Genomic DNA, 27,921 nt, shown 5'->3' with positions numbered 1-27,921 from the left:
ACCGGTCTTGGGCCTCCCCTAGGTCGACTCAGCCTCAAATTATTACCTAGAGCGGTGTGTAAACGTCGCCACTAGAGAGACAAAGGCGGCCGGGCGTGGTGTTGGCCACCCACCCCCTCATGCGCCATGTCGCCCTTCACAGGTGCTCGCTAACAGCACTTGCCCGAACAGTCTTTTAAAGCTATACGGGGGATCTTTGACTTTCATACATATATACAGTATAAAAATAGCATTTGCTTTATAATCCGCGTATCCCTTGAAAAATACTATACGGGGGATCTTTGTCTTGTGTAGGTGTTGCTGGTGTGTTTGTATGGCGAGACCCTGCGTGTGTTGGTGTGTGTGCGTGTGGAGAGAGGCCTCGTGTCCGTGTGGGCGGAGGAAGCGTCACTCACCAGCGTGACCCCCTCTTCGTTGGGGAGGTTGACACAGCTGCCCGAGGCGACGAGCTTTGTGACGTCAGCCAGCATGGACAGGGGCCTCTGATTCCTGAGCTGCCTGAGGGCTCCCACGTCCACTCCTGAGCCGGGTGCGGAGGGGAAGGGAGACGCAAATGAATTTAAAGTAACCAGTCACCAGCCCTACAGCGTTGTGCATCCTTTATTGAGACCCCTGCTGTTGTCCCATCAAGCAGTGGGGGCGCAGGAGTGACATGGGCTGGCTAAGGAGGTTAATGTCAGGGTGCTGAGCCGAGTCAGCACCTCGGGAGCGTCAACCCTGGGGGGTGAAGAAATAAAAATAAATTTAGCCCCCCCCCCACCACGAGCCCCCTTCAGTGGGAAAGAAAATGTTACACTGTCGGATGTTGATTGATGACCGGGGGTGCATTTTTTTAATGCAGATCGCGCGGATGAACGAGTTTATTTTACAGAGAAAAGCCTTTGGATTGGACAGCGACGTTCTGAACCACAAGCCACAATCAGCGCGGGCTCCACCACCTCTCTCTCTCTCTCTCCACGGCAGCGTGGGTCGGTGTTTGTAATTAAATCGCTGGCCACCGTTCCCCCGGGAGTAAGAATGCAGAGAGATGGTGCAGAGAGAGAGAGAGAGTATGACATGCGAGAAGAAGAGAGCGATTCGCCAGCGAGAGGGATCGGTTCGCTACGCGGGGTACGAATCGACTCCGACATCGGGGCGAGTTTCCCCCATTCGTCGATTGTTCAGAGCCGTGAGCTGAGTGACATGAGAGCAGCGACGATGAGAAGGCATTGCTCCCCCGGAATGCATTTGCAAAGCTGTCGCACAATAAAAAAAACAGAAAGAATGAAACTGTGAACCCAGTGCATATGAATTGGTTTACGCACGAGGAATATGAAATAAGAATGCGGTCCATAGACGACAGTATGAAATGTAATTCTGTACTGCGTTAATAATTAAACATTGTAATTTCACGAAGACAAACGTATCGCAAGGCATTAACAGTCATCGTAACGATGGTGATCGCAATCATCATCAGAAATACTATAATGGAGCAAGTGTGAGTTTGTCTGTTACTCAACTACCTGAATTTGTGATATGTTATAGTATTATGAATGGTTAATACGTTGTTTATGTAATTAATTAAACTATTCCTTCATGTTATTGTGTATTCATTTCTTACTCAGAGTAGGAGTTTAGATTTTACTAATTCTTACTTATGAAGCCTAATTTTTAATTAGGCCCGAAGGCCCCCAAGACCTCTGCATGACCTAGGAGATGAGAGCCCGATAATTAAATTCAAAACAAATAACACAACAAAGTTAGGACATTGCACAATTAAAGTGAAACTATCGAACATAGGAGCTATATTCTCTGGCTAAACAAGCGGAACTATAATTGCATCTCCGATTAGCACGGTTGGCTACATACGGTGCGAAAGAAGTTCAACATACATAATATTAATGTTTAATTTTAGACAGGCCAGTCACAGGTAGAAGACAAGACGACAGACAGTCTTGGGCTTTGATCTGAACAGGAACTTTGGGGGTGTGGAATTGGCAGCATCACAACGGGCACGAGGAGAGAATCGCAGTAATTTGAACCAATAAGTTAATCAATATTTGTTGTGATCGGTGCCCATTACGGTTGTGAACCGCAACACCCGGTGGGTGAGTGGACAGGTCAGATCATCGCTGCACCATTCTTCTTTGAACAGCGAGAGCGTGGGTGGGGAAAACCACCATCACTGCTCGCTTAATCATGCTAAATATTAAACATTTACACTTAAAATATTGACCGGACTCTAATGGGAAATTCTTAATTTCCACATATGTAATATTAATAAGCTGAGATAAACAATGAATGAAGTGATGCTGCTGCTACCTCGTAGGTTCTAGTGGGTTGCATTGTCTGGTTCTTGAGTTGTGTTTTCGGGTCGTAACAGGGTACTGTTCAAAAACGATGTCCGACGTTTACATACCTGTCAACCCCTTATCAGTGCCTACCTTACTACAGACCAATTCAGACCGTATTGGTCACCCCATGCCCTTGTAAATCTCAACGTTCATCCTACAAAGTCCCATCACAAGGGAGAAACACAACCAAATAGACATTTTCCCGTATTTAAACGGCTGTATGCCGTATGGACCTGAAAACTCAATTTCCCTGGACAAGAATACGGGTTAACCGTATGGGTTGACAGCCATGCGTTCAGCTCCAGGTACATGGCAGCTTTTTCGGGAGCTCAGTTCCTTGAGGAATTCATTTCCTCACAAGCTCCCAGCGCGTGGAGCGGAACATTCGACATCGTGCCGAACAACACTCGGTGCTAATCTACGAAGAGAAGCCTTTAAATGGCATTGTACGGAAGAGGGGCCATTTCCAGAGAATTCCATTTATGGGGGAGCAGGTGTGAGGGCAACCCTAGATTTCGAGGGCACAACCCCTCGGGTGGTAACAAATAACCCTAAATCTCCACCGGAGCGGTCAGACAGAGACGACTTTGCTCCGAAAGGGAGTGGCAGTTTGGTCTCCACGCAAGGACCTCCCCACCGATGTAAAGAAAAAGCGTAAATGCGGGGAGGGTTTATTGCTTACAGTGACATGCCGTGCAGTCATTGATATGAACTCTATTAACTGCCACGCACATACTGAAACCCATTAACCTTTGTAAATTTCCAGAATGTAAATCTTTGCTCGGGGAAATAATTCAGTGGCTGCGCTGCTCACAAAGAGACGGAAATAAATTACGGGGCCTGCTGTTGGCAGTGGGTGCAGAAGGCACGGCCAGGGATTAATTACTCACTGAATATTTTCCTGGTCGCTGGTAGACCGGAGTGGCTGGCATGGGAATAGTGGCCACAGCAATAGCCACAGGTACATTATACTGGATGTGGTGTGTTGGGTGCAAATATATTTTCCAGGTCGCTGACCCGCACAGAACCCGGCTGAAATGAATCCCTGGGCACAGCTCAGAAAGCACTCACACAAACGTGCCTGCGTGCATCATTAACACTGCTTTACAACAGAACAATATAGTGGGCCGACATGCTGGACAATGGCTGGCTACTCTGATGGAATACTCGCTCACTATCTCACTCACTCGCTCATACACAACACTATAATATGCACTTACGTGCGCTGCCCTTTAGACGGGCCATTGCCCAACATATTCTTACATATATTTTTGTCCATGATAGAGCGATGATAATATGATAATTCATGTGGTGAGTGTTTTTTTATTCATGCTAACAATGTACACGTTTTACTGTGTAAACAAAAGCATTAATAGAAAGTTCATTCATAAAGCCTTTAAAGATTTTTAGGGGAAGTGCTGTGAGTGAGCACCGATGAAGGCCGGAGCGGCACACGAGGGGCGGTGTGGCTCGATGGTGTTTACACACCAGGCCAGCTATAGTACTCACTTAATGCTGAGTCGACCTAGGGGGGAGGCCTTTGACCGGTTCAGATAATCGTCGCCCGATGGTGGCCGGGTATAAAGCTCGCTGTGTGTTGGAGTGCAGTGTGCTAACCATCACCACTGGCCCTCCTCTATCACACACACACACACACTCTCTCGCACTGCTTTCCAAGTACTCCCAGGAATACCAATGTTGGTTTCCATGAAAATAAAAAGGACCAAAGGGAGAGCTGTTTGTTTTCCCTTCCAGCGGAATGCCCCATCAAACAAAGAGGCAATGTTTGGCTCTCGAGCGCTGGGGGAGCTGCTGTTATGGGGGGGGGGGGGGGGCACCTCCATGGACAAATGATGCACTGCAGGCTACGCTGTTTGTGTTTGGCATGTTTATGTACATTAACATCTAATGCTACTCGCGAATGGTCCCGATGTACATTAATCTGCATTAAAACGAAACGATGCACGCGCGCATCGCATGGTTTATTAAAGCTTTCGGAAATTAAACTCCGCGAATTCGCTCGTCAGTAGGTCCATCGCGATGTGGTCACGGTCCAGGCCGTCTCCCCACTCAAGCGAGCAACACCGCGTCGCTCGCCTTTCTTCGAGGCCTCTCACCACAGTGGTGGGAATTCCACATTTCCACACCGAGGAGGCCAGTCCTCTCCATTAGGCTGACAAGCAATTTCTGTAGATCTACTTTTTGTGTTTAGCTTGTTGACCTCCGACCCCCCACCCGCAGCACCACCGATTAGCACGGTTTGCTGCGCATGGTGCGAAATAAGTTCAATTTACTTCGGTGCATTGTAGCGACCAATAGACTCGCAATGATGGCTGGTGATGAGAACATAGACATTTGAAGCTGGAAGAACCCGATGCACTATGAAGAGGCAGGCTATGCTGGCGATGGTGGAAAATTGTAGAGGAAGTTACATTGTACACAGGCATACATAAACGCAATTGTACGTGAAATCGAATAAGACAAAATCATATCGAAATGAGAAACACAGCTATAGTTGTTAAAATTACACAAAGTGTAAATTAGACTTGTGATATCATAACTGTCAAACCATAGTTTGCAACAGTAGTGATGATACAAGATACACAATAATGAATGCATGACTAAAACGATGGATCTATAGCGATTATCGCATATAGTTGGCGACGATGATGACGACGAAGACACAGAGGGTCAAGCAACAACAACAACACGTCCTCGAATCGCGCCGAGCGACGTGGAGGTGAGTAGCGGGGGGTGGGTGGGTGGGTCGCCTGCGGAGCCCACCGTTCTCCTCCAGGTGCCGCAGCAGCAGGTGGCGGCACTGGGTGCCCTCGTGCGTGTAGTCCAGTGCGACATTCCCGTCCACGTCCTGTAGGAGCACGTTGGCTCCGGCCTGCGGGCAGCGGCACGGGAGGAGGGGTGGGGGGTGGCGTTACCGCAGCGCACGGGCCAGTCGCTGCACGTGGCCCGCACCGACGGAGACATTCACGGCAAAGCGATCGTCGTTGTGAGCGGCAGCAGCCACCGTCAATCGACTGTGGGATGAAGGCCTCGCCGTGCTGTCGTCTCTCGCACGACTCTGCAATCGGCGCATCTGCCCTCTTGCACATCCCGAAGACCCTCCAAAGGCCCCTCTCTCTATCTCTCTCTCTGTGTATGTTCACGACGAGTTCGTTGAGAGATTAAAAATCTGCGGTGACGGTAGTGCGGCGACGTGGCCCCGCTGTAGCGAGTTCGGAACTTGTTGCAGAGGTTCATGATTCGAACTCCAGCGGTCGCGATGGTCAATAACTGCAGTTGATATAATCATCGTACGCTGCCCTCTGCTTCACAGTGGACGTTAAATATCCTCTGATGTTATTCGTAAAAGTAGGCCATTGTGTGGCGGTGTCAGGGTCCAAAATTGCCAAATCCTAAAATGGCTCGCAAATTACTCAATCGGGATTATACACGGCAGAAATCATCGCCCCCGAACTGACAGACGAATACCCCAGGTCACTCCTGTGAATGAGACTCATGCTGATTCCTTTAGTTCTCATCTGGTGAAACACCTTGTCCATGAGCAAACATGGAAGAGCATCCTCTGCTAGAACTACTGGACTGATAGACGTGTAAACATGTCATTGTGAGCTGCTGTGGTGGAGCATGTACCATCGTCATCATCATCATCATCATGATCAACTCTCTTTTGGATAAAGCGTTCCCAAAGTCACCGCTATCCTTTATTGTTTCGTAATGCAACACTTCACCTAGCACCTACAGAGACGTTGATTTATTCGGTCCATTTCCCCAGTGGACATCCACTCGCGTACCTTTCTTTGTTTGCCAGTTCGTTATTATTTTTAATCATCACCAGCACTCCTTCAACAGTACGAATGATATCATCAACTTGCGTATTTCCCTTAATGAGCGTGCTCTCCTTTTCTGTCTCCCAACTTCATTACAACTATTCCCCTCTCCATGTTTATTGGTGAAATGTAAAGCCATGCATTTCACCAAATGTCATCAGCATCATCATCATCATCATCATCGTCGTCGTCAGAGTTATGATTTTAAATAGAAATCCGGAGATGGCCACGTGGCTCTGGAAGAACCGAACCAGCACGCCCGAGATTCTGGTTTGCACTGAGGGTGACGATGGTGTTCGGGTGTCAAAACGAACGAACGGAGGTGCCCTACCAAAAGGAGGAGGAGCAGCACGTCCGCGTGGTCGCACGCGGCGGCGGCGTGCAGCGGCGTCCACGAGTCGTCGTCCTGCGCGTTCACGTCCGCCCCGCGCTCCAGCAGCAGCTCCGCCGCCAGCACGTTGTTACTGCGCGCACTCTGGGGACACGGGGGCATGGGGACACGGGGGCACGGGGCATGTGGATACAGGGACACGGGGACACGGGGACACGGGACACGGGGAACGGGGACATGGGACACGGGGAACGGGGACATGGGACACGGGGGCATGGGGATACAGGGGCATGGGGATACAGGGACACGGGAACACGGGGACACGGGGACACGAGACACGGGGAACGGGGACATGGGACACGGGGAACGGGGACATGGGACACGTGGGCATGGGGATACAGGGACATGGGGATACAGGGACACGGGAACACGGGGACACGGGGATACGGGGGCATGGGGATACAGGGACATGGGGACACGGATATACAGAGACGCGGGGGGACATGGAGACAGGGATCCAGGGACATCGGGATACAGGGACATGGGGACACGGAGATTCGGAGACACGGGGGAACATGGGGACACCAGGATAGAGGGAGACTAGGTCAGGGGTATACAGGAACATGGAGACACACCAATTAACAATTGAGTACAACTGTACCAAACTGGGTACAACTGCACACAATTGTAAAATGTGGATTACTCTCCAACAACACACCTGTGGTGCTGAATCAGTAATACATTGACACGTTTGTGCAAGTGTCAACTTTATCAATTGTCTGTGTCGGGTGGAGGAGGGTGCACGACACATTAATTCACGCGATCTGACCCACAACTCAATTATGACTCATGATCTTAGTGAGTGGGAGCCCTGTACGTGCTGTTTCACAAGCTCTTTGGTGGTGAGGGGTCCTGAGAGCCCACACTGGAAGGCTGTGACTGATTTCTATTCAATGTCATTTGTCTCAAAGCCTTTCAAAGCGTGGTCAACCTACGCATAGACTGGCATAAAAATGTGGAATTCCCATGCCTGTCGCGGGCTGCCAATGTTTTGAGTGCAGGGGACAGTTTTATTGTGAAAGTTGAGGCAATGCATGCTGGGTAATGCATATTTAATCCCAACATGCCACTGCCACTGCTCAGAGGTTAAAAATGTTGAGGTGGTGATTATGAAATATTTACATGCCAATGTGTGCGGAAATAAATTGGTTTGTATGAATAATTAAAACCCATATCCTCCACTATTTGAAGGGGCTCTGTAGCAGGAACCTTAGCTTCCTGCTATGGGCAAATATCTGGACAGATGAATCGAGACAAGGGTATGAATAGTTCCAGTGAATAGAAATTGCACCCATCATCATCATCATCATCAGCCATTATCAATCTACCGCTGGATGAAGGCCTACAGTCATCACAATCTGTCAAGCTCCTGCGATGTAATAATGCACCTGGTACTTGCACGTGTGTGCTGATTCCATCGCTCCATCTCTACCTTGAGGCATACCATTCGTTGGCGGCCACTCCATAACCCTTGAGAGCGACTACCATGATTCTTTCTACCAAACGAAGTACATTTTTTGTCTCTGTATTGTCTATCTCACTCGTCAGCCTAAAAGTAGTAGCATTTGTATAAAATTGGCATGATATTAATATCATTCTGACAGGGGCAATTCGAGTGTGCTTGCATTCATTCCACATGTCCAGTTGTGTCTGGCACACACACTGCCCGTTCCCTTCCCAGATTTCTCCGCGCAGAGGGCATCCGTTACCTCGGCACTGTCTGCACGAGCCGTCTAGTTCGCGTTGTCTTTTTAATCAGTCTCCATCATAACGATCTCTCTTGCTTCCACTCTGCCTCGTTTTGTACACTTTCATCAGAGCCAGTCATTCACATTGCATTTCAAGCGACGTGACGCACGCTTACCAAATTATATTACACACATGTAAATTATATTACACACGTGTAAATTCAACATGACGTCGTCTTACTCTCAGATTCATTTCCTCTTTCGAAGCAAAAGTCAAAGTGTTTTCCTGCACGACCGAGCGTTCGCCGGTACGGTCCCTATAGGAGAATCCCCTCTCATCCGTGGCCCTATTACCCGCTAATCATACTCTCCGTGGCCCTATTACTCACTAATCCTATCTACGGTAGCTGTCGGGTTAACGAAATCTACTGTAATCCGCGGCCCTATTTCTTTCCCTTATCTGTGGTTATTCGCCCAGAGTGAATGTAGCAAAGTGGCCTCTTAATGCTCGCAATTTTTGTCAGGGATAAGAGGAGCCGCGTGGCAAATTCATCGCATTCTCAGCGAATATGATCAGGTTATTGCCATAATTGTGAAAAATCGTGGAGAAGTCTTCATCCACAATTCTGGCAGTCGCCACATAATGCTGGTTGCGAGCAACAGCGAAGCGTCATGCTCAAATTGTAAATGCTGTGGATTAGCGCTCCAACACACGGTTTCGTTCACGTGTACCGGGTGGAGGTGTGGTTACGACACGTTTGCATTTATGCAATCAAACACCAAAAAAAACGTTGTCATGAATGAATGTATACTATTTGTACTCTCTGCACTTACGACTCTCCTCTTTTTTGAGCAGAACCATCTCATCGGTGTTTCACCACCCTCTCTACCCACACTCAAAAACGTGTGCTTCATTTTGAAATCTCCATGTATATTGCACTCGTACGAGGCTTATACCTACACTGGAACAGCCCCGCACAAGGAGTCGTCCAATCTGGGGCGCTTTCATGCATTATTACACACAGCAACGTGCATTCTGCAAAGAGCCATTATTGAACAATCCTTTATATAGAATCGCGCGACTGTCAATGAAATGCCACGCGGTAACTCTTATCTCGGCGACCAGAGGAATGACAATGCATTGGCATTACAATCCACGTGATTTGATCAGTGAAAATTAGAAAAATAATAACAGCGCAGTTATTAGCCTTTTCGGCACGTGTTCTTCTTCATCACCGCCCTATTACATTTCTATCCATTACACTTGACCCTGACACTACGGAGGAAATGAAGATCAAATTGAGCCTCATAATGTGTAGTGATTAACTCATTGTCATTATCATCAACAGCCAATATCATCTTTCTCAACAATTACGGCCCGCCTATTGGAGACCACGAGATAGCTATTGTCAGTGGGTTGCCACGATTCACTAAAGCCCAGGACTCACAACGTCATACCTGGCCGCCGTCATCAGGCCGGTAGTGTCATCACGGTTATCGGTCGGATTTAAAACGTTCTGTTCAGCGGCGGCCGCCTGTAATTGTAGTTTGATTGGGGCAGCATGTTCACCCCGTTCCACTCCCACGTTGATGCCACGGGCTGCTGTGTTGGATGATTGGGCGGCTTACAATGATGCCCGGACATTTCGCGCAAAATCGATTCCTCCAATCCCGCCACGGTGCTACCTTTCCCTTGTCCGTTCACGTGCAAATAAAGTAATTGTGCACCCGCACACACTGCCGCTCATTTACGTCTACGTTTGGGTATATTTACGTCCCATGTTTTATAGACAAGACCGCATTCAAGTTAAGATATTTCAAATATCTATATGAAGCAATGACTAAGATTCATCGTGTAGTCTTAACAGACTGCTGGAGCAAGTGCTGTTGGCGGGCACAAATTAAGGCCGCAATGACACACTAGGTGGTGGTTTGCCAGATACCATGCCCGGCGCCTTCTAGTGCTGATGTTCACACACTGCACAAGGTACTCGTTTAAAGCTGAGTCGACCTAAGGGAAGCACAAAACTGGTTCAGATCATTGTCACTGAGCTCACGGTCGGTAACAACCATCGCGAACTCACCGTGTGAAGCAGCGAGTTTCCATTCAGGTTTTTTGCGTTGGGGTTGAAGGAGACTTTAAGCAGCTTCAAAACTGTGGCGAGAGAACACACACAACGTAGCCTACGGTCATCCGACTTGTTCACAGTGAGCAAGCTATTGATGAATTGTAAGGCATATCATCCCATTTTCATATTCTTGGTTCATTCGGTAAAGTCACGTAGATAGAAAATAAAAATGAAAAATAAACCCGACGACAAAACGTCGTGGGTTTTACTTTTTATTTATTAAAATTTTAATATTATCATGAGTCACGCTGATATTTTTGTAAATGCTCTTCATGAGTACAACGTCTAAGTGTTCATCCTCATCTTTGACTATGCTCAATCGACTGCTGGACGAAGGCCCTCCCAGGCCACCGCCAGTACCCTCGGGCAAGCATCCACCTCGCACCTGCAACGTCAACCACTGTGTGGACGCGTTCCATACCTCGTGTCGCGTTCTGCACGCATGAATCCGTCGCGGGTTTTCCCAGAGTTCCAAGGCTCGTTACGTTAAGAAGATTCAAATTAAGATAATTGTCTCATTCCCGAGGAGAAAAATAAAATACAATTTTAATTTTACTAAGTGAACACTCGCATTTCATTGCAAATGGTATTCCTCTATATTTATAATCAATTTCACACATCGACGACTCGCAGATGCTGAGCTTGTAGCAGGGAGGGGGGCATGGTGGCTCTACAGCCACATGTGTGGCCTCTTGGCAAATGGCAATGCCCAGTGCAATTTTACTAAAAATCAGAAGCTGACAGTCCTGCTTAGCGTCAACCACACCCTGGGTGAGAGGCTGCTTGGCGCAGGACAATCACAGAGACACATCAAGAGCTGCCGAGCTGACGCCGCTCACATCCACGTTAATATCACACGCAGACGCGCACGCAGGACGAGAATAAGCCGGGTTCCTACCTCATGTTTTGCTAATGGTAGGTAGCTTCGTAGTCAACGGCTACAAGCACATGACGCACAAAGCGTTGTGGCCAATGAATCGCTTGCTCGCACAACTGCTGGCGGATGGGCCGTCGCTGCAGAGGGCTCTAGAGGGGCCCTCTTCTCGTGGGTACCTGGCCTTCACCTCCACGCTGGTCAGACATCTCGGAAGAGGTGGGTTTACCGAACGTGTTACCCTACTACAGGCGGTGGCGATCGACTAACCGTTGTTGCAGGCAAGGGGAGATTTGAGATTTGGACAGAGGTAGGCATGGGGGGTGGGGGAGATTTAAGAAACGTGCCCCGTTGTGTCGACTGCCACGCCGGGTGACCGAGCCGGCGATCCCTGCTGGCTGATGCAACCGACAAGACAAGCATCCGGTGCTCAGATTAAACCGAACTTTAATTGAGAATAATACGCAAAACAAATCAATGCTGCCATTACCGTGTGAAGTTAATTTAATTGACAAGACAAAGGCTAAGATGGATAATGGAATTTTAAGTCTCGTTTATTAGCTTGCAGACTGGGAAATTAAATTGAGGGCCTGTTTATAGATTATCCAGCAAGCGGAAGACAAAGTGCGTCCCACCAGATTCAAATTCATCTCTAAAAGTGCCCCAACAATGAGACGCTGATTCTTGGCCGAACGCATTGGATTTAAAACGGCGTTTGGCTCTCGCCATCGTTACAATTTCACAATTCTATCGATTGCTTGAAATCCTCAACCTCAAAGTGAACGTTGTGCCCACGTAAAAATGTGTCTAAATTCAATAAACAAACGCTACAATTCTCTGAACACTGATATATAATATGACATTGCAGCCTGCCTGGCAAGCGGCTCAGACATGAGCGACCTTGCTAGGCTGTCACTGTCCAGAAACATTGCTATTGATTGCCGTCTGGATGTCTGGGAAGGCAAACACAATTGTTCAAGTTTATTTGGGGCACCACGGTAAAAGAGAATGCTATTGAATGGCAATCTTAGAGCAATTTAGGAAATTTACACATTTTCATAGGACCAGTCTGAAAGTTGGGGCGATTAGAGAGAAGCGTCTGTTTTGTTTAATGGACGAGGCATTCTGATAAGAAGAAAGTACATTAGTAACGTAGACTGCTTTAGTATACTTAAGGAAAGACTAAAGTTGGCAGCAATTTCTAAAATGTAAGAAACTCGCCCCATTGTTTCTGCTGCCATGCCGGGAGTTAGAATCGATCTGGCGGCCTCTGGTCGCAAGTCCCGTGGTGCTAACCGTACCGTTAGCACGACGGTAGCGTCCACTTGACATGGTTATGGATGATAAAATTAATAATGTAATCAAGATCAACCCGTAGTCTGATCTCACAACCTCGTCGCTTTGGATATCACGTGGAAGGAGCCCCCATCTGCTGCGCAGAGACAAGAACTTGCCAAAAAAAACCTGTAATTACAGAGCGGTCGTTACAATCTAAAAAAAAGACTGCAATTGTATGTCCCAAAAGTGCAGTTTTCAGGCTGTTACGCCCGGAATGCAGCGACCTCTTGACGATCAATGGTGTCACTTTTTCTTACGGCCATTTACAGCACATGATGCCACGCCGTAAATCAAAGAGAAATCACCGCGTGGCCCAAGGAATGAAACCATCGACCTCCTCCCCAACATGGATTGGCTCCGTGGTGAGAATGTACGTGGGACAGCGTGTCCGCGATTGTCCAATCGGCGAGACGTCTGGAAGTTGTGTGCTGTTCCACAATTTTACAGCTGCTATTTCAGGACACGCTTTGCCACCAAATCACCTGGAATGCACCCGATCCCATCAACTTCACCGGGCTGAGCCTGGACGAGTGTTTTCATTGGTGAGCACCGTGCACATACAGTATTGTTGTAGGGTTTGCGGAGCTACGCGGTATGCAGTAGTGCAGATACATGCATTGCTGCGCTGTACTTCTGCGTCTGTGCTGTCTGCCAGCACCAACCAGCGCTGACAGGCGTGGTGCATTGTGGTCAAACAACCTGCCCTCTCCCATGGTACTCATCCAGCAGCGGCGTGCAAATGCACATTCTGCGCAGGGGTTGAGTGAGTTTGATTCACGACTAACGTCAGTTGCTCGTAATAATCTGAAGCGGTCTTGCGCCCGCCCCTTCAATAACCTGCACTGACAGGCGTGGTGAAGTATGGTCAAACACAACGCCCCATTACCGACACGGCGTGGCGAGGTCTTTATTCAGCAACGTACCACACTGCCTTGAGATCCAATGGCCTTGAGATACGATAGCAATACAAAACTGTGGTTGTAATTGCATGCCATTTGTTACACCCCCACCTATTGCATATATCAATAATAATAATACGAAATGAAAACTCTGAACTGCCCTTGATGTAATGCGCACAATGTTGATCTCCAATGTTGTATACTCTATTCCCTATGAATGGAATAAAAATAAATGGACCATAATTTGGTGAGAGGTGGTGTAGGCTTGCATGTCCATCGCTCACGGCCAACACCGGTGAGGATTATCTGAAGCAGTCCCTGGGCGTCCCCTAGGTCGACTCAGCCTCAAATGAGTACCTGGTGCGATGTGTAAACGTCGCCACTGGGGAGACAAAGGCGACCGGGCGTGGTGCTGGCCACCCACCCCCTCGTGTGCCATGCCGGCCTTCATAGGTGCTCGCTAACATCACTTGTTCCAATAGTCTGTTAAGGCTATACCGTGGACCTTTGTCTCTGTATGCGCTCGTGTTCATATATTCCCAATAAACATGCCAACGTTGGGAAAACGTTGGCATGTGGTTGGAACCGTTGGCCCAAGAATACGTGTTCAGTGTGTTTACGTGTGTGTGTTCACGTGGGCGTACTTAAGGCAGTGTGTGTGTGTGTGCTGTATCTGCGTGCGTAATATGTATGTATTTATGCGTAAGTGCATGCGAGTGTGTGCTTGCCTCTGTACGCAATATTTGCATGAACGTGCTTACATGTGTGTGTATGTGTGTGCATGCACATGTTGAAGCGTGCGCGTGTTTGCATCCGTGTCTGCAGAACTCTCCGCCACAGTAAACGTCGAACGTTGGAGCAACGTTGGTGCGACGGTTTCGACTGCATGCCAATGTTGGGCCAACCTTGGCAAATTGCGGGTAACGGTGCATATTGCTCGGCACGATGTCCGACGTTTCACTACACATCCTGGGTGCTTCTTCAGGAACGGAAACGCCCGACGGAATGCCGAACAGCAACGCTGTATCAGCCCCCCAAGTTTTACATTAGGGAGCCCGTGCAGCGCCAAAGGCAAACACGAACGCGGTGGTGCCCGTGAGGATGTGAATTTGGGTGCTTACGGCATGCGTGTGTTTGTGTGCTCAAGCATGCGCCCCATCACACGTGTGTTTGTGTATTGAGTGTGAGCGTGTGTGTGCGTGTGTGCGTGCGTGCGCGTGTGTGTGTGCGCGTGTGCGTGCGTGTGCGCGTGTGCGTGTGCGCGTGTGTGAGCGTGCGTGTGTATGTGCGTGTGTGTGCGTGTATGCGTGTGTGTGCGTGTGTGTGCGCGTGCGCGCGCATGTGCGTGCGTGTGTGTGTGTGTGCGTGTGCGTGTGTGGGCGTGTGTGTGTGCGTGTGTGTGCGTGTGTGCGCGTGTGTGTGCGTGTGTGTGTGTGCGTGTGTGTGCGTGTGTGTGTGCGTGTGTGTGTGTGCGCGTGTGTGTGCGTGTGCGTGTGTGTGCGTGTATGCGCGTGTGTGTGCGTGTGTGTGCGTGCGTGTGTGTGCGCGTGTGTGTGCGTGTGTGTGTGTGCGTCCATGTATTTGGGAGCACAGCGGTTGGCGCATTGCGCTCCGAATCCCGTCCGCGCCAATTCACGTCTCAGCTGCGGTAAACATCGGTCGCGACTATTCAAACCATTCCTGGGCCTCCCCTAGGTCGACTCAGCCTCAAATGAGTACCTGGTACGGTGCGTAAACATCGTCACTGGCGATACAAAGGCGGCCGGGCGTGGTGTTGGCCACCCACCCCCTCGTGTGCCGTGCCGGCCTTCATAGGTGCTGCTCGCAAACAGCACTTGCCCCTGCAGTCTGTCAAGGCTACACGTGGGGCGTCGGGGGTGGGGGGGTCTTCATCCTTGTCGCGTGTTGTAGACACGTGAGCCACCGCACAGTACACAGCAGCAGCCTGCAGAGCCTCGCTGGGGTCCCGCGCCGGTCGACTGCCTCGTCAGCCCGTTGCCGGGACGACGGCGAACGACGGCGGGACGTGGTGGCTAGGGCGCGCGTAATGGCGTGATAAATGAGAAGTGTGACCTTGCAGCGGCAGCAGCAGCGGCTGCAGCAGCAGCATCGGTGGCCTCTGACTGCACTGCACTGGGACTCGGCGAACGCTCCCTTGGAGCTCCACGCCGCGCATCGCCATGGATACCTCCTCCCTCCGCCTCCATCGCCACCACCAATCTCCTCTTCTCCAGGACTTCAAAAAAATATTTTCCGCGTCTTTTTTTTGTATAGAATCATACCTCGACACGTGACAGTATTTGAATTTCAATGAGAGACGGAGTGCGGTAGATGACGAAAGAAGGAATGCCACGGACAAAATCCAGAGAAAGGCAAATGAGAGACACGTGACGTGTAAAACGTGACTGAGTAAACGTGGGCCTGTGTGTGTGGTCGACTCAGCCTCAAATGGGTACCCAGGGGTGGTGTGTAAATATTGCTACTGGAGAGACAAAGGCGGCCGGGCGTGGTATTGGCCACCAACCCCCTCGTGTGCTGTACTGGCCTTCATAGGTGCTCGCTAAGAACACTTGCCTCAACAGTCTGTTAAGGCTATACGGGGGATCTTCATCTTTGTGCAGGACACGTTGACAGAACGTGTGACGGCTGGTGGATGGAGGCTTATGGCTAAATGGAAGTCAAAGATTGAAGAAGTCTCGCTTTAAAGAGGGGGAACCCCCAGGGAGATGGAGCGAGATCATCGTGCGTCCAAGAATGGAACTGGATTGCATTGCAGGGTCCCGAGGGATGATAATGACGACGATGATAACTCGAATAGCCCTCAATCTAGCAGTGGCTCTACTATAGCTGATGATGAACATGGTTTGGATGTCTAGATTTGAAGTTTTCGTGACTGAAGGAATCCATACTCTTTGGCTCTTTCGGTAAAGTCATTATAATCATCAGGTACCTAATGGTGATTGCTTGTGTTGCAATCGAAACGTCGTGATTTAATTTATTTTCTTTTATACCTATGTGACTTTACCGAAAGAACCAAAGAGTGTGATTTGGATGTGTCTAATTCTAACCAAAAATATTGTCCAGGTATAATTATTTTCTTAGCTTTTACTGTGTTTGTTATTATTATAATTGTTGTGCCACTATGAGTAATGGAGCGATGTGATATTTGGCTGGCGTAACACCGTGTGCCAGAGTCACGTGGCGATGGGGAAGCGGCGTAATTTCAGCAACAACAACAAACTAACAACGTCAAGCAATGTCTCTGCAAGCTACATGGCATTTGTTAAGGTCCCAGGGCTGCCAAGGGTTTCAATCTGTTTCTCTGCAAGTTTCTCTCGCCAATGACAAATTGCGTCTGAAATGGCTTTCACCTTGACCCAACGTTTAATTGTAATTCAAATAAATGCCCTCCTCCGTTAGCCTCATTAAAGGTGGACGGTTGAGCTTTCATAATGCACCTACGTTAGCGCAAGTTTTTGCCACACACTCGCTAATTCAGCCACCCAGCAGTAACTTAACAATTACAACATATTTCATATTACGTGAATGGATAGGCCAGTGGAGTGTGTGGTAAGCTTGGGCCCATACAGAGCATTACTAAGGCTTAACCATCCACTTCCAAGTGTCCCTGCGTGCCACCAGTCGCTGAACCTCATCCCCCCTTAAACATTCTCACGGCTCAATTAATACACAGGGCATATCATATCCGAGTGAACGATAGTTTAAAAAATAATTGCTGATGCCCCAACTGCTAACTCGGCATCATCAGATAATTTGTGAACTGAGTTCAGATTCGTCACATTTATAAGCTTTGTTTAAAACTGTGCACTTTCAATTGTTCGTGATGTAACCAAATCGCCCGTTGCGAAAGAGGGCAATGCTACTCCACGTGCCTCGATGGCTTTATTTCATGGGCTGGTTCAATGAGGGAGACGAACGGGCTTGACCGATATTCGAGCTAGAGGGTCAGAGATTGTCCAGAAAGCAGTTGGACTGTAAATGAATGAACAGCCGAAATCAGCGTCTCATATCGGGTTGGTTTAGGTTCAATAATTACAGCCAATTTTGGCAATGTGAATGCTAAATGGATTCTTCTCGTTCACCATAATTTCAAAAAATTAAACACACTCACACGTCCTAAGTTTATCACGATGTGAAGCTTTAAATGTTTCGCAGTTTAAGACAATATAATTGGGGGTTACTTAACCAGATGGTGGCCAACTGAGATTTGTTACGTCTCTTGGTAGACAGACTCGAGTGACAGTAATTGCGTAGAAATGAGTAAACAATATTTTTGTTCTCTTACTATTACATTGCAATTTCCAAATTTGCGGAGTCTGGCTCTGTAGAAAATGATAAAATAGCCTTCCTTTGGATCACATGTTACACATTCAAATCAACCCTTTCAAAATGACTCCACAACTGCCTGGATTTAAATGTCGCAAGCTAAGCTACCTGACGAGGCAACGCTATCAGAATGAAAGTGACACATACTGCTGCTTTACCATTGCCATGGAGACAAATCAAAGATCCCCCGTGTAGCCTTAACAAACTGTAGGGGCAGGTGCTGTTAGCGAGCACCTTTGAAAGCCGGCACGGTACACGAGGGGGTAGGTGACCAGCACCACGTCCAACCGCATTTGTCTCCCCAGTGGCGATGTATACACGCCGCACAAGGTACTCATTTGAGGCTGAATCAACCTAGGGGTGGCCCAACACCGGTTCAGATAATCGTCACTGGTGCTGGCTGTGAACGAGAATCAAACCCATGTCGCCGGGTTCGTGGCGCGGCGCGCTGACCGCGACACCACCGCTCCCGACACACCCACACCACAACACACACCACAATACACACACAACAAAGAAGACAACGATCCTCCGCACAGCCTTGACAGACTGGTGGGTGCAAGTGCTGTTCGCCAGTAGCACCTATGAAGGCCAGCACGGCACACTAGGTGGGGGGGTGTGGGTGTCCAGCTCCACGCACAGGCACACACGTGCGTGACTTCGGGAAGAGAGACGTGACAACAGGGCACGGCCCAGCGCAGCCCCTGTCCGTCACCCACCGGCCAAACGACCCCCAACCGCCCCCACCTCGATCGAACCTCCTCGCTCGCTCGCTCACTGCCCTGCTGTGAAATCCCGGTCGCCGCCTGTCCAAAATCAAAACGCCACGCGTCTACTTAGCAGCGATCTCGATGCTGCAGCGGTCAGCGTGCTCGCGCCCGATCGTCAAGCGCGAGCGTGCGGCGGTGTTGCGTCGGTTCATGGCGAGCCGCATTTGTTCGAGATTTTTGTTGTCGTGAATTTTATTCCACCCCCAGTCGTGTCCTGACTGCGATGTCGGCGTCGCGTCAGGGAGACGTAGCATCGTTTCAGGCCTTTCACAGAGCAGGGTGCACGTCCCTTCGCGTCGCAGAACGGCCCACGGAAGCGGAGATCACAGAGCTACCTCTGAGATCTACGCAAGCAGCAGAGGCCAGCACTTTCACACCTGCTCAGCGTACGAGAGTGAGATCAGACTCACAACAGGCTGAACCTTACATTTTGCAGAGCTATAACAAGCGAGTGGACGGTGGCGCAGTGGTTAGCGCGCTGCGCTACGAACGCGGCGACCTGAGTTTGGCCAACACCGGCGGTGAGTGATATCCGACCGGGTCACGAGTCCCCCCCCCACCCTTCACCAACCAGCACCAACCTCCACTGGCTAGCGTGGTGAAGTATGGTCAATCTACACACGTGATGACACGGGCGTGGTGAAGACATCATACAGCAACAGATTGACGTAAAGCCATACAGAATTTGCGAAAGCGATGGATTTCAATAGGGGTGAATATTTACATATCTTATGTAGATATTTCATTTCATGCTGCTGTGAGAGAGAGAGAGATAACTGTTTCTCCTAAATTTAAATGGATAGGAAGATATATTTAGCTGGAAGGGCTCCCAATCAGAACGCCACATTCAATTAATATCTTTACACTCGTCTTGTCACTTCCATTGATGGGGAATTCACTTCCTCAGCCAAATAATTTGTGAACGTGATCGTTTTTTTTGTTATTGAAAAATGACTGAACACGAACCAATAACACTCATGCAAACAGCGGCCATAACTACAGCCTTTAAAACTGATCGTGAATCATAATCACAGCATCGTCGCATAGGCAAGCCGAACAACAACGCAAGAAAAAAAACAGATTTTTTTTAAGTGAAATTATAGAAAAAAACAAATATACAACGGTGAACGTAAATCAAAATCGGGGCGGAGGGAATTATTACAAAACCGATACAAATGACGGCGCTAAATATCAAAGTGTTTATCAGCAGGTGAGAACCAATTTCACGTCGATTATCTGTTTAACAAAACAATTAAATTGGAATAATATCAGCAATTTAGATTTAATTATCTTCCTGCATTCGCAAATAATGTTTGAAAAAAAATGTAGCAATTGGGTCCATGAATAGGCACAGCGAGGGTGATAGTGCTGTGAAACCAACACACACCAGATCTCAGTGTGCCTAACATTTGCTATCTTGTCATTCAGTGTTGCTGGAAGGTCATCTTTCTTTCAATTTGAAAATTTCAAGGACAATTTTCACGCCCATGAATCTCCCGCACATTTCGGGCCAAGGGCAATCATAGTTTGCCAGTCCCATGTGCATTTTCACAAATTTGCTCAAATCAGGCGTGGTGAGTGGAGCGGAGTTACCCCACCACACACCGAATGCTCCGCGATACTGGGAGCGTAGAAGAGACGAATCGGAGGATCACCCACGCCTGGGCCTCTGTCTGCAGTAAACACCTGCAAGTTCATGATGCAAATGTCAGTGCTTTGTTTCAAGAGGTAATACAACTCAGTAGGAATTCTGGATGATTTCCCCTTCCCTCTAAAGCGAAGCCTGTGGCCAGCGTATAATGTGTGTGCTTTGAATGGTAATTTGAAATTCCAAAGAGGATTCCCCTTCATCTGTGAACCTTTCACCCCGTGCTCTCTCTCGCAGGGACATCACAATAATTAATAATGATTTCAACTTGTAACGCTCCCGCCGCACGCTATCCGCTCACTCGTAACGAGAGACAATGACGCAGAGGCACGAGGAGCAACATAGGAATCGTGGCATCTCGTGTCCGCTGACATTTATACGATCAGCTATTGAGCGTATACATTTTATGATAAAAAAAAATGTTTATCGTATTCGAGTGGGTTGCTTAGGCCAAATTCACATTGAACAAAAGCACACATTTTGCTTTGCGTAATTTGAAACGCGAGAGAGTTAATAAAGAGTCGTGGATGCAGCAACCTCAGTGGCTGAAGAGGTCACGTGACCCAATTACACGCAACTTCTACTTCAGAGTATTCATGTACATCCGTATTGTGAACTTTTTTCGCACCGTACGTAGCCAACCGTGCTGATCGGAGGTTTAGCCATGGCGCGGTGGTGAGCGGCAACGGCCATAAAAACCCAGAGACCTGAGTTTGATGAACGTCTTCTGCTAACATTGGCGGCGAGGGATATCTGGAACCAACCCTGGGCAGCACATTCACTGACCAACGTGGTGAAGTATGGTCAAACACTTCTCCCGGTGACCCGCAAGGCGTGGGTTAGACCCTCACCCTTCAGCGGGGCATATAATGCAGTGTTTGTGCCTATTTGTATAGATGATAATCGGTAGTGTATCGGTTATCGCGAAATACTACGAATCTTGTGACCCGAGTTCGATTCTCGCTCACGCCCAAAATCGGTGACGATTATCTCAACCGATCCTGGGCCTTCCCCTAGGTCGACTCAGCCTCAAATGAGTACTTTGTGCGGTGTGTAAACATCGCCACTGGGGAGACAAAGACGGCCGGTGTTGGCTACCCATTCGTGCCTTTATCGGTGCTGGCTAACAGCACTTGCCCCAACAGTCTGTCGAGGCTATTACGGGGGGCCTGCGTCTATCTCTATATAGATGACGCGCTGCTGCTGCTGTAAACCCATCAGTGAGGTGGCAGGAGGTGCCCCATCTAGCAGCGGTGGCCGCGATGGCAGTCAGTGTGGGCGGCCGGCCGCGGCAACGGCAGTGTTGAAACTCTTTCATTTCTGCTCGATTGTAGAGCACAAAAACCGAGCGCTCGCAGCGTGACCCCCGGGTCGCGGTTTTCCCTTCGCGAGATGCATTCCTGACCCGCATCGGGGGCCTCCACCCTGACCCGAGCTGCCGCGGCACCACAACACCGGGGCTCTGGTTTGACCCAATTCAGACTGTTCAGTATCTCTCTCTCTCTCTGTGTCTCTCCACTGCGCATCATAACGACTACGGAGGCACGCAATTGCTCTTCATCGATTCAGCAATTATGTGACATGGTGGCACAGTGCTTGTGCGTTCTTCCCCTTCGGGTTCTCCGCATTCTTCCCATAGATAACCTGCCCCCATGCAATGTATTTCGTGTCGGCCAAACGTCCTATTGCTAGCAAAAAATCATCCTCAAATTATTGAATTGGAATGATTCAAGGGAACATTTCCTCGACTGTGGAAACCTGACAGGACGGTCATGAAAATGTGTCTTGAGACTCAGGGCTTATTGGGTAAACAAGAACGCTTATACAAAACATTTATCAGGCTTCTACTAAAACCACTAAATAGCATGTGTGGGAATTAATCCGTTATTTTGTAGCCTTTTTCTGTCTGCAGGAATGTATCTTAAGGAGATATTTTTCAACCAGTGCACAGTGCCAGCTATGACATAGATCTGAAGACTGACAAGACGAACAAACACTGAGAAGTACGCAAATAAGCACGGGGAGATGCGCGCCTCGTACCACACTCGCACCACACTCGTACCACACTCGGTCCACACTGAGGGACACTGAAGGGAACACGTGGACTAGGGGGCAGACACACCATCTGAGACATCTTAGCGATGAACACAAACAGGAGGGCACGTGGTGGAATGCCATCCGAGAGACGCAGGACGCGTCCAAGACAACAACGACGTCGACTACGCACTGATGTAACGGTGAGCCAAGTTGAAATTCACTACGAATAATCATAGCACTGCAATGCACTTGCTGTGAGCTGGTTTAATTTGAGTTGCGTTCACAATCGTATCTATCTGCACTTCTAATTAATAGCGCATCTGCCGACGGAGCAGCCAATGGGGGCTGACAGATGGGGCTTATGCCTATAAACATGAAAAGGCATTTGACCGAGATAAAGGAGTTTGCTGACAGTTGGATAAGGCTGTGAACGATGAGATGTCTCTCAAGAATTATTTTGTTAACCCAGGAAAGCCTCTGCTGAACCTCGAGACTTTTTTTACGAGGGTCTCGGCTAAGTTTTTTTTTTCTCTCGCAGAAGGTGGTGATGTTGGTGTGTAACCCCAAATGAGGGATTTAAAGGTAATGTTTCAGCATCGGGATGTTTGGCCAATAGCAATAACATTGTGAGTGTGTTTCTTTTGCTACAGGAAAAAAACAGAAAACTCAGAACTCCCATTCAGGACAGCGGGAGAACATGCAACGCCACATGCAACGCCACATGCACACAAAGACAAAGCTCCCCCGTATAGCCTTAACAGACTGTAGGGGTAAGTGCTGTTAGCGAGCACTTATGAAGGCCGGCACAGTACACAAGGGGTGGGTGGCCAGCACCACACACACCCCACAAGGTACTGATTTGTGGCTGAGTCGACCGAGGGGAGGCCCAGGATCGGTTCAGATAATCGTCACTGGTGTTGACCGTGAGCAGGAATCGAACCCCGGTCGCTAGGTTCACAGCGCAGCACGCTAACCACTACACTACCGCTCCCCACGCACACACTCACTCCCACACTCACACACACACACTCACATACTCACACACACACTCACACACTCACATACACACTCACATACTCACATACTCACACACTCACATACTCACACACATTGCAGAACTGGGGGAGAATTGCACACAGAAAGTCGCCCGAGTCTGTAATCGAACCCAGTTGCTTGTTGCTGTGCGGCACGAGCTTCACCACCACGCCACCACCTTGTCGCCCTCTGGAGTGTCATCTCTCTTTCAATGTGATTTTGCGACGCAATCAACAAATGTAGCCTGCAAGCCTTTAATCGGAATAGGCTTAAGAAGGCTGGGACCAACAAACCTAACAGATTTAACACGCAAAGGTGTGCTGCTCGCAATCGGCAGGGACGCACGGCTCCCACCGTGCGTGCTCACGCCACGTTCACTCGATTTGTTTCCAGCCTGCACGCGTTTTCCCCCGTTGCGATGGGATTTCGCATCACTGGCGGTGTTGCATTTCATTTTTTTTTTCAATGTTGTTTCTTTCTACGTGAGAGCAAATGTGTTGCTGGCGCGGGTTCGTCGCGACTGCGCACTAGAGGCTTCTCCGACGCGCTTTCGGATTCTTGTCTGGCGAAACATTGAGACGAATCGTTTCATCGTGGCCATTGCTCACGGATGCACGTGGGGGGTGTTGCTGTTGTTGCTGTTGCTGTTATTTTACAGCCGTGTATGCGTGCGTGCTTAATTGGCGTCGATCTCCGGCGAGTATAAACCCTCTCGGTGACTGAAAAAAACAACAACTCCAGATGTCTGTGCGATTTTACTACCGTGTCAAATAAAACAAAAAATCATGTTTAGACGCACATGGCCTGGCTTAGTTACTTCGTGAATGATACTAAAACAAGCCCAAATGATGACGCCGATGATGGCTTACAGAGACATTGCCGTGCAGGCGATTTACTGCCATTCACCGTGCCCTCACCTGTGCAGGTAAGTAAATAAATACCAAATCCACACCTATCCTCAATCGTTAGCTGTGGACAGGAATCGAACTCGGGTCGTTGGGCTCACAGCACGATACCGTACCCACTGTACCATCCATCCATGCACCTGCCTTGCAGAAGCAGAATGATCAAGATACAATACGTTGAGATTGCAATCCACAGTTACGTCCAGGAATGGATGTTGTGGGACGTTAATTCCCTTCAAGCCAAACCATCGTCTATGCACAAGTTGGGTGGAAATGCAGCTTCGGAGGTTCGCGTGATTTCACTCCGTCTTCAAAGGGCCCACAGTAACGGCAACAATAAAAACGGAAATGGAACTCATCCTCATGATTCAGGACTCTGGAGGTGGACAGGGTGGCTAAGCGGTTAAAGCTGAATTCCTTGGATTTAATGTGCACAATGAAACGATACCAAAAGGTCTTTAAGTGGCCACTGTGTGGCAGGTGACACGCGGACATCGCCAGAAACCGTCCGTCACCTCCACGCGAACTGCCCAGGCGGGGTAATAAAGTGTGGCCAGTGGCCGTCCGTCTAGACCAGGGGTGGGGAACCTTTTTCTGCCAAGGGCCATTCGGATATTTATAACATAATTCGCGGGCCATACAAAATTATCAACTTAAAAATTTGCATGTTATGTTTGGTCAAACATTTAATTAACTCACCCCTAATGTGATGGCTGGAACTGCTTCTCTTTGGTGAGGCGTGTGATGATGTTAGCTGGTATTGATGATGTTGCTACTCGCAACTGCTTATCCACGTTTGCGCCTAAATGTATTAAATTTCGAGTCCCACCTGCGGTTGCCTTGGCAAGGCAAGACCAAATGATTTCGCGGGTCAGACGTTCTACACCCCTGGTCTCGACCGTCGCTGTGAGCGAGGAGGTATCCACCGTTTCCCATCTCACCACGAAGCTGCACTCCCTCTGGTTACTCCGCCCGGTGCGATCGAGCGCCCCTCTTCGTGCAAAGCGTCGCAGACTCTGACCGATGCGTCCGTTTCGACTCGCGGAGTCTGTGGCGGCGTGAGTGGAGCGGTTTCTAGTTTTGTGTTTCTTCCCCTCGATCGTTGGGTGCATCTCGCGATGCGCCCAAGGGGGCCCCATTCACGGGTGACGCGTTCCCCAGTACTCCATTTGTTTGGGGGGTAAATATGTCGTGGATGAATTTCGGACGGCGATTGATATGCCTCGCGTCATGGGTGCAGTGATTAGCAACGTTGGTGAGATGTTAACTGTCTCGCCTGGTGTACAGGAGGTCGTGGGTTCGATCCCAACCCTGACGCCTGCTGCTGTACATTTGGAGTTTGCGTGTCTCTCTCTCCCCGTGGTCGCGTGGATTTTTCTCCGGGTTTACCCCTCCATATTTAGAAACGCGCGTTTAGACTATTTGGCTGCTGCCATACATTTCCACATGATAAGCCACTTCGTTGAGCTATCATTTGCGATAGAAGGCCTTCCCTGTAAACAAAAATGAAAATAGTTTTTTTAAAGCGTGGCCGCAATCAAAATCGTTTGCTAACCCGATTTTTTTAAAGCACAATCTTTGTGAGCAACGCGCCGGGCAATAAGAACACATTTCCTATTGTCTTGTGATCAGACGGCTACACTGCCTCCCTGTGTGCTGCCTTCACACCTGCGTTGGAATGTTGTTAACCAAATAAACGTAATATAAAGTTACATTAAAAAAAGACAAATCTAATATAGATATTTGTATTTCAGCCTGCAACGCACGAATGCCCGTTTTATCCCAGCGTGTGGCGTGCACGTGAATGCTAATGTGGCCGGCGTCTTTGGCGGCCCTCTGTGTGAGTGTGTGTGCGTGTGTGCGTGTGTGTGCGTGTGTGCGTGTGTGTGCGTGTGTGCGTGCGTGTGTGCGCGCGTGTGTGCGCGCGTGTGTGCGTGCGTGCGTGTGTGCGTGCGTGTGTGCGTGCGTGTGTGCGTGCGTGTGTGCGTACGTGTGTGCGTGCGTGTGTGCGTGCGTGTGTGTGTGCGTGTTTACGTGCGATGTAGCAAAATTGAGGCCCGATGTAGCTAAGCGCCGGGGCCACATTGCGGAATCAGTAAATCACTTAGAGCCACAGAGGAGGCCAGGACACAGGCAGTTAAGCAGAATGATCACCCGAGTGTACGTCGGCTCATTATGCACACGGCGCTCTCACGGTGAAAAAAAAGGCAATTCCGAAACACCTCCATGACTTGAATAATAACAACTACGACGACTACGACGACTACTACTATTATTATTAGAGCAACGCATTGGCTACCTCGGCAGAGATGGCATTGCCTCGTTTGCCCCGCATTTTTTTTGGTAATTAATTAGCGATTAGATTAATTCCAGCATTCACGATTGCACGGTGATTATGAAAAATAAATACCATTTTCAGCGGCGCAGTTATTATGAATGAAAGCGGTGTTTGTTATGATCACGTTCATTATTATCAGTTAAAGACCTCATGAATCATGGGTGCGAGTCTGCATTAAAGTGCTTCGCTGTGTAATGCTGCTCTTTGAAATTGAATGATACTATTGGAAGAAAGTCGTTATCGATGTGTTTAAAAAAAATAGTTTTTCGTGAATAAACGGCGTGGCCCAGATACGTCGGTCCGTAATGGTTGTTGACCCAGTGAACACATCAATTCGGCAGCATTGTCTCAAGACAAGCAACCGCTGGACCGGTTTCCAAGCTCAGTGATCGTCAGCAGAGTGAGGCTCGCTTGAATCAATGCTCGCGAGCTGCCAGACGTTCAAGGCAAGAAGGCTCTCTTGACGCTACGGGATCCGAGTTCGACGCAAATATCTCACAATACATAACTCAACGTAATCACGAACATTGTCGCGCAGTAGACAAACATTTTTTATATAATTATAAAGTTATTTCCACAATTACAAAGTTTTATATACAGTATATACGTTCGTGAAGTTATTAATATCCTCCACGACGACGCCAATGATCACTGACAGCTGAGACAGCTCCTCGTTATCCGGTCACGAGGGGCGGTGCGCCCGAGGGAGCGCGGTTGGTTGCCGAACGAGCGAACGGGCGACCGGGCGACCGAGCAAGTGACTGAGCAAGCAAGCGGCCGAGTGACAGAGCGAGTGACCGACCGAGCGAGCGACCGAGTGACCGATCGAGCGACCGAGCGAGCGACCGAGTGAACGAGCGAGCGAGCGACCTACCGACTGAGCGACCGAGCGAGTGACCGAGCGAGCGAGCGAGCGACCGAGTGACCGATGACCGACTGAGTGACCGAGCGAGCGAGTGACCGACCTAGTGACCGAGCGAGCGAGTGACCGAGTGACCGATGCCCGACTGAGTGACCGAGCGAGCGAGTGACCGACCTAGTGACCGAGCGAGCGAGCGACCGAGTGAACGAGCGAGCGACCTACCGACTGAGCGACCGAGCGAGTGACCGAGCGAGCGAGCGACCGAGTGACCGATGCCCGACTGAGTGACCGAGCGAGCGAGTGACCGACCTAGTGACCGAGCGAGCGAGTGACGTACCCTCCTTATCGTCGTGCTGCAGGATGGCGTCGTGCAGCATCTCCAGGCGGCCGAACGCCGCTCGCGCCACGGTCCGGCGCCCTCCGGCGCTCCTCCCCGTCCTGGGCGCTCCGGCCCCACCTCCGGCCCCACCTCCGGCCCC

The 27,921-nt window shown here is 49.3% G+C and overlaps 1 protein-coding gene across 1 annotated transcript; it reads right to left on the bottom strand.

Moving 5' to 3' along the window:
• Positions 1–266: 266 nt before the first annotated feature.
• Positions 267–27,921, bottom strand: LOC144950118 (unconventional myosin-XVI-like; the record flags this gene model as incomplete). Its single annotated transcript, XM_078880179.1, has 5 exons — positions 267–520; positions 5,118–5,226; positions 6,513–6,656; positions 10,345–10,415; positions 27,780–27,921. Coding segments are annotated over 5 exons (720 nt in total), but the record flags the coding sequence as incomplete, so codon positions are not given.

This window comes from Lampetra fluviatilis, chromosome 56, assembly GCF_964198595.1.
Source record: "Lampetra fluviatilis chromosome 56, kcLamFluv1.1, whole genome shotgun sequence".
In the NCBI taxonomy this organism is placed as follows: domain Eukaryota; kingdom Metazoa; phylum Chordata; class Hyperoartia; order Petromyzontiformes; family Petromyzontidae; genus Lampetra; species Lampetra fluviatilis.
The sequence above is the reverse complement of the archived record's forward strand: the minus strand, read 5'-3'. Positions and strand labels throughout refer to the sequence as shown.